General features: G+C 43.2%; 2 protein-coding genes across 2 annotated transcripts; one reads left to right on the top strand and one right to left on the bottom strand.

The window, feature by feature from the left end:
• Positions 1-923: 923 nt before the first annotated feature.
• On the top strand, positions 924-6,858 carry LOC145698608 (uncharacterized). The gene is made up of 6 exons (XM_081775815.1): positions 924-1,045; positions 1,127-5,699; positions 5,741-5,941; positions 6,089-6,568; positions 6,611-6,674; positions 6,720-6,858. Exons 1-6 carry the CDS (start codon positions 934-936, stop codon positions 6,810-6,812), a joined length of 5,523 nt encoding a protein of 1,840 aa, XP_081631941.1. The 5' UTR covers positions 924-933; the 3' UTR covers positions 6,813-6,858.
• A 10-nt stretch (positions 6,859-6,868) lies between these two features.
• LOC145698622 (trypsin II-P29-like) lies at positions 6,869-10,111 on the bottom strand. The gene is made up of 7 exons (XM_081775831.1): positions 9,893-10,111; positions 8,450-9,153; positions 8,244-8,403; positions 8,041-8,196; positions 7,740-7,858; positions 7,472-7,700; positions 6,869-7,157 (listed from the first exon to the last, which is right to left on the bottom strand). The coding sequence occupies exons 2-7, from the start codon at positions 8,709-8,711 to the stop codon at positions 6,953-6,955; spliced, it is 1,131 nt and encodes a 376-aa protein (XP_081631957.1). The 5' UTR covers positions 8,712-9,153; positions 9,893-10,111; the 3' UTR covers positions 6,869-6,952.
• Between the last annotated feature and the right edge of the window lie 1,140 nt (positions 10,112-11,251).

The raw sequence follows: 11,251 nt of genomic DNA, 5'->3' as shown, positions 1-11,251 counted from the left end.
AGAAAATCAGCGGATGATCCGCCAAAAAATCCCGGGTAAACGCAAATGCTCCGAATTCGGCAGCCCTGCCACCGATTAAATCAAATCAAATGTTATACTTTCTTACTTGCAAGATTCATTTTCTTTGTTAACAATATCTGAGGAGATTTTCGCTAGGGGCTCTCCATGAATCAGCCCTGAAAAGTTAAGAAGAAACGGAGAAATCTTCATTGCTCTTGAAGATAGTGACCTAGATATTCTTACGCCATTGGTTTTTTTGACCAAGGTAAAAGTTAATTAAATGCCAGGCTTCATACGCAAATAGCGCACTGAACTCAAAGTCTCGTTATATAATACCTTATTATCTTAACTTATAATTTATCAGTTTTTAGAACATCTTTATTAGAAATAAGATTGACAAATTCCAAACAAGATGTTGTTATCTGTACCGAAGTTATTATTTTCGCCTCAGGGGGAAGTTTTCAAGTGTGCCATAAAATAGACTAGGTCAATGTTCTGAAAAATTTATTAACTTTTTCATCGATTCGATTTCGCTTATAAGTTTGATAATTGAGCATTTAGAAACATTCTTGAAAAAAAATAGACAGCTAGAAAGCGCTCGCTCTATTTTGAAGTCAAATATAGCGTTTGTTCCTTAGAAACCTTGTTCGTATCTGGGTCAACCCAAGAATCGACTCTTCTGATCTCATCCCTAAGGCAAAAAGGCTCAAGAACAGGTCCGCAAAAGAATGACCAAGCTGCTCAGTCTTCAGAATGAGGCTCTCGACAGCGGTCCTTTCGGCCGTTCATGCATTCAACGGTAAAAATCACCCTTTTTCGAAGATTTCTGCATCTCGAGAGAAAAATAAGACAAGGCGCAGACAAGTTTGAAGTGGCTAACAGAGTGTTTCGCAGTTTATATTCGAGAAATGATAATTCTAGTCACCTTAGAAAATGGCTCTCAACGGTTATCACAGACCATTTTCTAAAAGTTTTTCTGCTGACTTTTTGAGAAGAGATATTTTCGAGACCTTGAAAAGTTTCCAGAGAAGAGTGTTACTTCACGGTATTTTAGAATGATTATTTTTTTCTGGGTCAAGGGCAATATTTTCGGAGGATTCCGTTGAGATACTAACCTATATTAAAGGTGACGACTACGATGGAGTCGGAACCACTTTTGCCCCGCCAACAACCTCTACCTTCGATTACTCCGACCGCGACGGCCGCAACTTCGCATCATCAACACCCGCGCTTCTCCCACTCGATGACATCCCCACCGCAGATGTCGGCGCCGATCTTCCTGCCCCTGAAGCTCGATACTTGTCCCAGCTTCTCCAAATGGTGAAGCACTACGAGTACGGACACACCACTTTCGCTGGTCAGCCAATCGAGCCGTCAACTAATGAACTCATCAAAAAACGATTCAATTACGGTTGCAACTGCTATGTCAGCACAGGATCATCTCAAATGCAGAAATCCTACGGATCAGCGCTCAATGATTATGACAACACTTGTCGACAACTGATCAAGTGCTACGAAACAGTTCAGTCTCGCGATCAAAGCTGCTCGAATGCCGGTCTCGACGGACCGTACCAGTTCTCCCTCTCCGCTAAAGATGCCACGCTTGCCGCTGCTGATCGATCAGTCACGTGCTCGGACGCTGCGGATTCCTGCGAAAGAATGACTTGCGAATGTGACGCTGCTTTTGCGAAAGCCTCGGCGATGGAATTCGAAAAGCTCACTGGACCACTCGATCAGGATCAATACAACTGGTATGTCTTCTACTACGGCCAAGGATACACGGATATTCGAACAAGCGCCGTCTGCGATGGGGTTGACCTTAACGACGTGAATCTCAAATCGCTCGCAGATCAGTACTACAATGGATTTGACAGTGGCATTCCTCAAGATCTTCATGACGAGTTCACCGCAAAAATTGACAACTCAGTTTTCTTCGAAAGCGAATCTGAAGCTCTCAATTACTTCCGAGATATTGTTGACGAAATCACTGCCGACTGCAAGTCCGAAGCCTGCTCCGTCATGGCAAAATGGGCCTACGTCACTCCCGCTTTTTACGGATTCATTGCCGGAGTCGCTTACAAGTACCAGTCTGGGGAGTCCACAGAAGTCACTGCAAGGCTTTTCGCTAATGACTTCGATGCTATTGAAGCCAATCAGCAATACTTTCCTGAAAGCTACGCGAAATTTGTCGAGAACAAACGAGCCACCCTCCTCCGCGGCTATCTTTTCGACTTTGCGTTCCAGCTGGATCTCATGCCATTCCTTCGATGGGCGATTGACAACATCAATGAAGAAGACATCGTGAACATGGATGTCCGAATCTCCGACGCCACTTTCACTCATTTTGCCGTAACGAAGGCTCTTCAATTCAACGAAGTCACGGAAGAAAACTACGAGGCTGAATACAAGGCGTACACAGATCTTATCCTTTCTGTCGATGGCGGAATCGAGTCCAAGGTCAAGTGGGCGCTTTTGGATGTCCTCGACATCGGAAAATCTGCTCCAGGACATGAAGAGCGAGTCGGAACAATCCTCAACGCTCAAGTCGATATCTGGACTCAATCCGTCAACTGGGTTGGAGATGCTTTGAATATTGAAGAGATCGACTGGGAAACTGAGATCCGTTGGGCGTTCGTCAAAGCTTCTATGCTTCGAGTCTACGAGACAGATGATTACTTCAATGATCCTATCTACTTCGACATCTTCGCTCTTCCAGAAAATTCCGTCGCCGGCGCCGCGAAATTCTGCGAAGAGGCTGGCCAAGTCCTCTTCCCTGTTGATACCCACGACGTCCGAGCTGAAATCCTCCATGCTCGACTCAAAGAAGTCATCCAGAAACGACGATTTGTCAAGGAATGTGGTCTCATCATGCCGTACGAACGCGTCGAAGGAGCGGAGAGCAACGTTTTCTACAATATTCACACGGGATCAACCGAATGCAATCGACTCTCCTGGATCACATTGGACAGCGACGAAATGATGGACATGACCATGTTCGCTGCCTGCGCAAACGACAATGGTAAATCAGACAAGTTCGATCAGGCAACTCAAGCCGTCTGCCGAGGCGATGACGAAAAAGACACATACAAAGTCGACTTCGCCAATGTTCTCGCTTCATACAGCAGCTACTACCAAAACATCTACGGCCGAGAGCTCACCGAAATCTTCCAAGGAACACTCATCAGAAAATTCTACGACAACCAGGAATACCAAGTTTTCGATACTGAGCAGGCTTTCCACAGTTTCTTCCAGAACAAGATCTTTGAACTCATGACTCAGTCGAACGACGATTGGTACGGAAGATGGGCGTTCGAGTCAGAATTCTTCATCAAACTCTCAGCTGCTTTGGCAACCAGTACTTTCGTCCAGGACGAATCGGTCTATGAAAGTATCTTCGATGCACCGATTTCCGGCGGTATGAAATACGTTGCAATTTCTGAATACTTGCCCTGGTTTACTGATCGACTCTCCCAGAAGAAGTCCTCGATGATCCTTAAATCCTACCTCTTTGACTTCCTTTGGTCCGCTGGATATTTGGACTGCTATGCCTCGGAAGAAAAGTGCGAACTTGGCCGACTCATTCACGGCGGCGTTCTTGATGCCAACATTGATGATGCTCCACGAGGCGATGACATCTCTTACAACTCCCTTGTCTATCTCATCGACACCGTCACCTGGCCATGGAACTACGGAATCCGAGACGACAACGCTACTGCTTACGAGCTTGTCAATGCTGCTCGAGAGTATTCCATCAACGGAAATCCTGGACTCAAGGCCAAGTACCTTTTTCTCCCAGAAAACTGCATCAATTGCGAAGGGCCCAATGCTCTCGATGCTGCTTTCGACGCATTTATGAATTCCAACATCGATAATATATTCAAAGAAGGCACTGCTAACGACTTGATTGCCTTCATCGACACTATTTTTTCTGATTTCGGTGTTTCTCACACTGCTTCTGATGATCAAATCATTGAAATCTTCAACGAATCCGCGGAGCAACTCGATTTCCGATCTTACGTCCAATTCACTGAATCCGATCTTCATAATCTTGCCCACAATGTCCTCGCCGGCGCAGGCCTCGCTACTGAGCACAACAAACTTAGCCTTGATACCGTCTTCGAAGCTGCCAAATCAGAGTTCGATTTCTCTGGTGAGATAAGCACTGAAGGCCTCGTTGCTTCTGTCGACCTGCTCTTCATTGATGCCGGAATCGAAACACCTGATCTTGACTTTGTTACTGAGCTCACCACAGCTCCTCCAGGAGTTCTCGTTTTCAACGTAGGCCCGAACTTTGCCAACCGACTTCCTCCATCAACAGGGTGGGATTTCTTTGCCGATCTTCATGCTGGTCTTGCTCCATTTGGCGCGTCTCTCTTCATCGGTACCTTCGATCCCGTCTCATCAGCTCGATGGTTCAATGAGTTCTACGACTTGAACTACTCCAACGATGAGACAATCTCAGTTATCCTTCCCTTTGGTTACGAAGACGGTGTGGTGGGTATCACTGGCCAGCGATTCTGCGACAAGTCCCTACCATGGGGTCCATGGGGAGACGAGCCTTGTGAAGAATGCTATCTCTTCTACCGAGTCTCAAGCGAAGGCCGAGGTCTTGTTTGGGCGCCCATTGATGAGACCCTTGTCATCATTGCTAATGAACCAATCGATGGCGATGTTGTTCCGTACCCAGGCGCTTATAATAATTTTGTCTGCTACAAAAATGTCGATCTCCGCTTCCACGAAGCTTTTGAGCATCTCTGGACCAAGGGCGCTCTTGCTCCTCTTCCACAGGACGTTCAAGACACTGTTCTCCACCGAACCTACGAAAATGGCCCTCACTACATCACTTCTGATGGTGAAGCATATCTTTTGATTGCTGAGGGCATCTTTAAGGCGATCACAGAGGACTATCCATCTGGATTTGAGCATGATGTTCTCGGACGATTCGCGTTCGAAACACCTCTCTTCTTGAAATTCATCGCTGCCACCGTTGTTGTTTCCGAAATTCGAGCAACTCACGTCGGTGACTGGGAAATCGATTTCGAAACAATCCTCAATGGTATCTATGACTCCTCGATCTCACACGGATATCTCGACGCTGGAGCTTACCAATCAGCGATTCCATGGCTCTTGAATAACTACTCGGAATCCGCAACCACTATCCTGATCAAGGGCATCGTTTACACTGTCCTCGACCGAGCTGGAGTCACTTCGTTTCAGACTCTTCAAGAGTGTTTCGAACGAGTTGCCAACAACGACTTCAAATTCACCGATGAAACCGTGGTCAAGGATGTTGTCAACTATCTCCGAGTGGTGATCCCCGCAGACGCCGCTGATCTATCATCTCCCGATCTCATCCAGAACTCTGCCGTCCGAGGTTACATTATGAAACTTGTGATCATCGGCAACAGCGGTCAGGAAGACAGTTGCAATGGAATCGGCTGCTTCCAGTGGCATCCATCCGGTTTTGCCGCCGAGATTCTCTACACGAACCTCGACTGGCTTCTGGAGAATGAGCACGATCCACGAGGACTCACGTCTGCCATCGAAGAAATTTCCCAGCGACATCTTGGAAAAATCATCTTCACTAGACTCCAGATCCAGGTTTTCTTCCGATTCACCATGGAACATTTGATTTCAAACAGATGCCCAACTGGTAATTGCTGGACCTTGAACGAATCAACTGGTGAATGCGAAATCAAGTAAGATTAAAATCCTGCGAGCAGGTTGTTATTGTTTTTAGGCCTGATGCAGACTGCTGGGGACTAACTTGTGGAGCGGATACGATGAACTTCTGGTTCCGACCTGATCTTCTTGACGTTCTTGCCGATGATCAACGAGAAGGAATCTTTGCCGCCGATTGCGCCCCAGTTTGGGATGATGCTAATTCCGCTTTCTCGTGGAGTGAAAACATCGGAAAATGCATGGTTGCCGAAAGTAATGCGTAAGTAGTCGGTATAAACGATGGACTTTTTTGCTTGGTGAATCATATTTTGGTAGCTATTCAGTATTTATTTGTCATAAAAAGTCCAAATTTAATAATTTCCGCATAATTTATGGTGCTTTGCGACAAATTCATAAAATATTTCAGTGAAACTGGCGACATTGATTTCATCGTCGCTATCAGCCGCGCTGATTCACGCCAAGACATCAAGATCCACGGAATCGACTTCTTCACCGCCGACTACGAGTCCCAGATCTCCGCTCGATTCCGATGCTCTTACGATTCCGAGATCTCCGCTTCCAGCGAAGTCTTCAATGTCAAACCAGGCTACCCAGCTGATGCCTCCTTCTCTGACAAGGGCGACTTCACTGAAGCCTTCAGCATTGATCTTTACAATGATGACGAGTTCTCCCAGGCTGTTGGCGATGTCGTCTATGTTGGACAGGAACTCTTCGTCGATGTCAACTGGGCTGTCACAGAAGGTGTCCAGTTCTACGCGCAAAGCTGCGAAATCGATATCGACGGACAAACAGTTTCTTTGATCAGCGATAACTGTCTGGCAGACATCTTCGGCGTCACCAATCACCAACCGGGAGTTTACTCCAACAATGGCTCATACAAATTCAGGTGATTTTTCAATAATTTCTTCTGGATTTAATGCTTATTTAGTTACACAACTTTCACAAATGACCGAGATCTTGGAAAGACCAACACCATTTCTTGTGCTTTGAAGGTAAAAGTTTTTGAATCAGTCAATTTTCTAACTCGAAAACTCTAGATCTGTCTCACTGGTGATCAAAACACTTGCGCTCCAGCAACATCCTGCCCTCAGAATGAGTTCAACTTTGTCCTTCCATCCAGAAGACGATAATTTCTTGCCAAAAAATCTGCCCCAGTCAAATTTTAAATAAACAAGATTTGATTTCAAAATACACAAAGAGTTTATTATCTTAAAAAGCAGCGTTTATAAAATACAGAAATGGAAGCATCAATAATTAAGTTTAAAAAATTCTAATTATTCAAGATAATATCTCTCATCCAATCTTTCGCGTTGAAAGTTGCAGAGTAAAGTCCAGGGAAGCCTTCTGAAGCGCAACCGACTCCTCGAGAGACGACCGCGGCGAGAACTGCTTTTCCATCAACAGGGCAGATGAGGGGTCCGCCTGAATCGCCCTGGCAAGCGTCTTTTCCGGGATCCGTTAGGCCATTATTATCGCTAAATAACAAATGATAGGTTGCAATAGATCAGTCAAAAGAGGCATTTTGTTCATTTTTAGCACCAAGAGCTTCAAGATTTATTTTACAAATATAAGAGACCAATTTAATTTAATAGCTATCTCTAGAACCATTCCTGTCGAACTCTTATTCAAGATCATTCCTCGAAATTCGACTAATCATAATTAACGTCAAAATAAGCTCAACACATTGTCAGCTTACAAATGGAAAAGCTGACGGAAAAACTTCAAATAAATTATTATTCTGACGGTTTGATGACTTTTGTCTTTTTTCATCCTAGGGAGTCCTACTTACTTATCAGGCAGTCCGGCGCAAACGTCATCAGGCATCAGAATTCCATTATTCGAAAAGTTTTCACAGTAGTCTTTGCCCAAAATATTCACGCCTGCAGAAAGAAGAGTCGTGCTGGTACTTCCACCAGAGCTTGTAGTTCCCCATCCAGCGACCCAGCAGCCACTTCCGTGCTCGATCGGCTCACTAGGTAGACATGCGATTTTGACTTTTTCCGGCTCAGGTGCAGCGGCTAAAAAATGATGAGGTGAAGAAAAGGTGGGAAAAGTACCCAGAATGTCTTCGTTGAATTTGATGAGGCACCAGTCAGAGTTGCCAAAGTCGCCGTCAGCGCCCTGGCCCCATTCGGGGTGATTGAAGAAAGTTGTTGAGGTAAGAGAGAATTGACCTTTATCTGGCTGAAAATTTAGATTCGCAGGGATTTAAAATCTAAATTTTAGATATTTATACATACTCTGAGGCTGGTTTAGGGGATAAGATTTTATGTTCGTTGAAAAATAAACCTAAAAATATATATTGTTTCAATTTTTACATTATTTGTGGTGTTTGCATGAAAAATCGTCGCCATTCCTGATTCGAAAGTTGACCTAGAAATATCCCCAAAAGTCGCCACAACTTCCGCGATTCCATCACAACAATGCGCCGCCGACAAAACCCAATGATTGTGAATTATGCTTCCACTGCACAAGAATCCCGATCCGCCACCGATCGACTCTGTCAGGAACAAGCTAAAATCGAATTTTAGATTTTCTGGCTGATGTCATTATCATTGTACCGTGTAATCCAGGGCCAGGAGCCCTCTTCCGCATTGACGCCGCCGACAATTTTTGAAAGTCGTTCACGCTTCTTGCGCCCGCCAGTTGGGAAATTCGAAGCAGAAACGCAGGTTTCTAAGCCGGATTTTATGCTGTCGGTCAGTGGAGCGAATTCGGTAGCTAAAATAACAATTCATCAATTTATTTACACAAGACAATATCTTACTTGGGGGCTCTGTGGTTGTTTGTGTTACTGAAGACGTCGTTGATGTTGTTGTTGTTGTCGATGTCGTTGTCGTCGTGGTTGTTTTTGTCGTTGTAGTTGTTGTGGTTGTTGTAGTCGAAGTCGATGGATTAGTGCAAACATCATCTTTGAATTTATGTCCCCTGAAAACTTGCCAGTTTGGTTCGCCATCATTATTCGAGCAGGAAATTTTGAATCTCACAGGATCAGAATCGTCAGAATCACACTTTGGAGTGCATCTCATTTTACTGTTGCAATTCCATTCACCCGGGCCGATCGGGAAAAAACTTCTGCGTCTTCTTTTTTACAGACTGGGTCGCAGACATTTTGCCAGTCGTGAGTTTTGCTCGTCAGTGCTCCAGAGGAATTGAAACAGATGACTGCTGCTTGAGTTCCGGTTTTTCCGTCGCAGGTGACCGAGAAAAGAGTTTTGCTTTTGTTTCTTTTTGAGAAAGAAATTTGCCCCTTTGGAATGTCCACTGCTGCTGTTGATTCGAGACATAGATCTGGATTGCACTGCATGTTGTTCGAAACATTTCGGATCTTCACTGTTGGGTTGGTACGACATTGGACTTTGATGAAACTTCGGCGGGGCCAGTTGCCTCGATCTGTCGGGTCGTCGCATTTTGGCTCGCAAAGGATGTTGGCGACGTCTTGACCGAGTGCAGGACAATCCCAACTTCCGCCTGAATGATGTTAAATATCAAAATTTTGATTTGCTTTTGAGAATTAATGGACGATTTTTCTAGATGATAAAAACGTGGATGAAGGTAATTCAAGGTTCGTAGATTATAAGAGAGGATCTTCAATAAGTAGACAGTATAAAAAATACAGTTAATTATGGAATTTCTGGACATTTTTTGTCGCACACTTTTCACAAAAATGTCCAGAAATTTGATACATAACCTTGAAAAAAATGTCCCACCACAATTGCTTAAAATTTTTCACGGAGGAAAAATAAACGTTTTTTTTTCAAAAAATTGATTAAAAACAATAATAAAATGCGATGAAGCAGCGAATTTTGCTAAGAATACTAAGATTCTACAAGAAAAAGTCTTCTTCGTAAATAGAATAACCTTTCATAACTCAAATTTGACTATAAATTTCGGAGTCGAAAATCTTTTTTGAGAAAAAATGTCCAGAAATTTGATTCTTTTGCTTTTTAAAAGTGTCCCAATTAAACCCCTTAAAATTCGAAAAATGTCCAGAAATTTGATGTCCAGAAATTCCATAAAAAACTGTAGTATACTTTTGCTGAGAAAATTATTTTATGGTCTCGTTTTTGAGGAAAAATATCAATAGTATCGTGATAGAGTTAGGCTTAGAAAAACAAGCAATAAAATATCGAAATCACTCGACCCGGCTCAGAAAATCATAAAAAACGACTATTAAAAACATAAAGATTATCCTGCTGCAAAATCAAACCTTGAATTTCAAACTTCGCCGTTTCTGACAACGCTTTCGCATCACAAGCTGCATTTCTCTCAGTAGCTCTTTTGTCTTCAACAGCGTTTCCGAATCTCTCTTCCCATTTTTGCTTCCACCCCGCTTCGATTGTGTTCAATAATAAAATGCTTGAAAGAAGTTTCATTTTGAAGATTTTTTTATTTCAAAAATTTAAAAAGTAAGTGAAAATTTGATTCTGGCGCTGATAAGTAGCTCGCTCTGACGCGCTCGGAGGAAAATTATAGCGCCACTGTGCGCGCTCTGCGCAAATTGACGGACGTAAGTCAGCAACGCCTGGGTAGATGACGCAATGATAATGAAGCCAGATAGTAAACCTATAGGAAGATAAGTCTTAAAGTAAATTTTATGAGAGAATGAACTTATCATAACGGTTTTGAGGGTTGACCGGCTAGATTTTCGAGTAAAAAGTTCGTTTTGTTAAAGATCTCGGAGATTTACTATGAACTTCCCAAAAATAGGAGAGCTTCTTCTCAGATTTTTCTCCTCGGGTAAATTCAGGACTCTTTATTTAGTCTTGATATGCCATTAAAATCAGCGGCCTTATCGCTAAGCACCTGTCCAGTAACCGGAAAATTTGTCCTGGTTCAATTCCGCGATCATGTTGGACTAACTTACTTAGCAAAACATGCTTCACAGATTTCTTCTGATCCTTTTTTCTTGAAAAAGCCCGCGTCAAGAAAATTTTAAATTTTTCATCAGAAGATTTGTTTCGGGGCGAGCTTTTTCTAGTTCTGTGAAGAAACGGGCGAATTTGACAAGTTTAATAGCAGGAGAAAATATCAAGTGAAAGAAGTGGAGCTAGAATGTCGGAAGTGCTTCCGCTCCTGAAACTGGAAAACTCCGGTGAAACTAAGTGACCCTTATTTGAGGATTTATCGACAATTTTTCGGTCAAAAAAAGGGTTGTTCTTATGAGCGCTTTTCTAAAGCCGAGATTCATTGATGACTCTCACTCCCATAAGGATTTTTTTATCACATGAAAAGAAAGAAGATAAATTGGTAATAATAAAAAATCTTGAAAGTAAAGCGTCATTTGATTGACGTTGGCAAAAGCTTGCTCCTTGGCGTCCTTTTCCTTCCGGCAAGAATCTAACAAAGGGAAAATGATGCTCAAAAATTGACGAGAATTAAAACTACGTAAACAGATTTTCAGCTGAGTCAGAATCAGCTTTTTACGAGTTCATGTTGAAATGGAGTTTTTTTATAATTTGCAGCTGCAAAAAAAATATTAGCATTGATGATTTTGGCGATGCCGGGTGCAGTTTAAAAAACCGAAAACATAAACAGATCAAGAACGAAAGTTCAAGTTTGAACAAGA

This window comes from Oikopleura dioica, chromosome 2 (assembly GCF_907165135.1).
Source record: "Oikopleura dioica chromosome 2, OKI2018_I68_1.0, whole genome shotgun sequence".
Classification (NCBI taxonomy): Eukaryota; Metazoa; Chordata; class Appendicularia; order Copelata; family Oikopleuridae; genus Oikopleura; species Oikopleura dioica.
The sequence above is the reverse complement of the archived record's forward strand: the minus strand, read 5'-3'. Positions and strand labels throughout refer to the sequence as shown.

Coding starts and splice junctions, on each gene's coding strand:
- LOC145698608 (XM_081775815.1), top strand. CDS start 934: ATGGCTCTCAACGGTTATCACAGACCATTTTCTAAAAGTTTTTCTGCT. Junction 1,046..1,126: donor GAGAAGAGTGTTACTTCACG/GTATTTTAGAAT, acceptor CCTATATTAAAG/GTGACGACTACGATGGAGTC. Junction 6,569..6,610: donor AATGGCTCATACAAATTCAG/GTGATTTTTCAA, acceptor ATGCTTATTTAG/TTACACAACTTTCACAAATG.
- LOC145698622 (XM_081775831.1), bottom strand. CDS start 8,711: ATGAGATGCACTCCAAAGTGTGATTCTGACGATTCTGATCCTGTGAGA. Junction 8,197..8,243: donor TCCTGGCCCTGGATTACACG/GTACAATGATAA, acceptor ATTCGATTTTAG/CTTGTTCCTGACAGAGTCGA. Junction 7,859..8,040: donor TCTAGGTCAACTTTCGAATC/AGGAATGGCGAC, acceptor TCAGCCAGATAA/AGGTCAATTCTCTCTTACCT.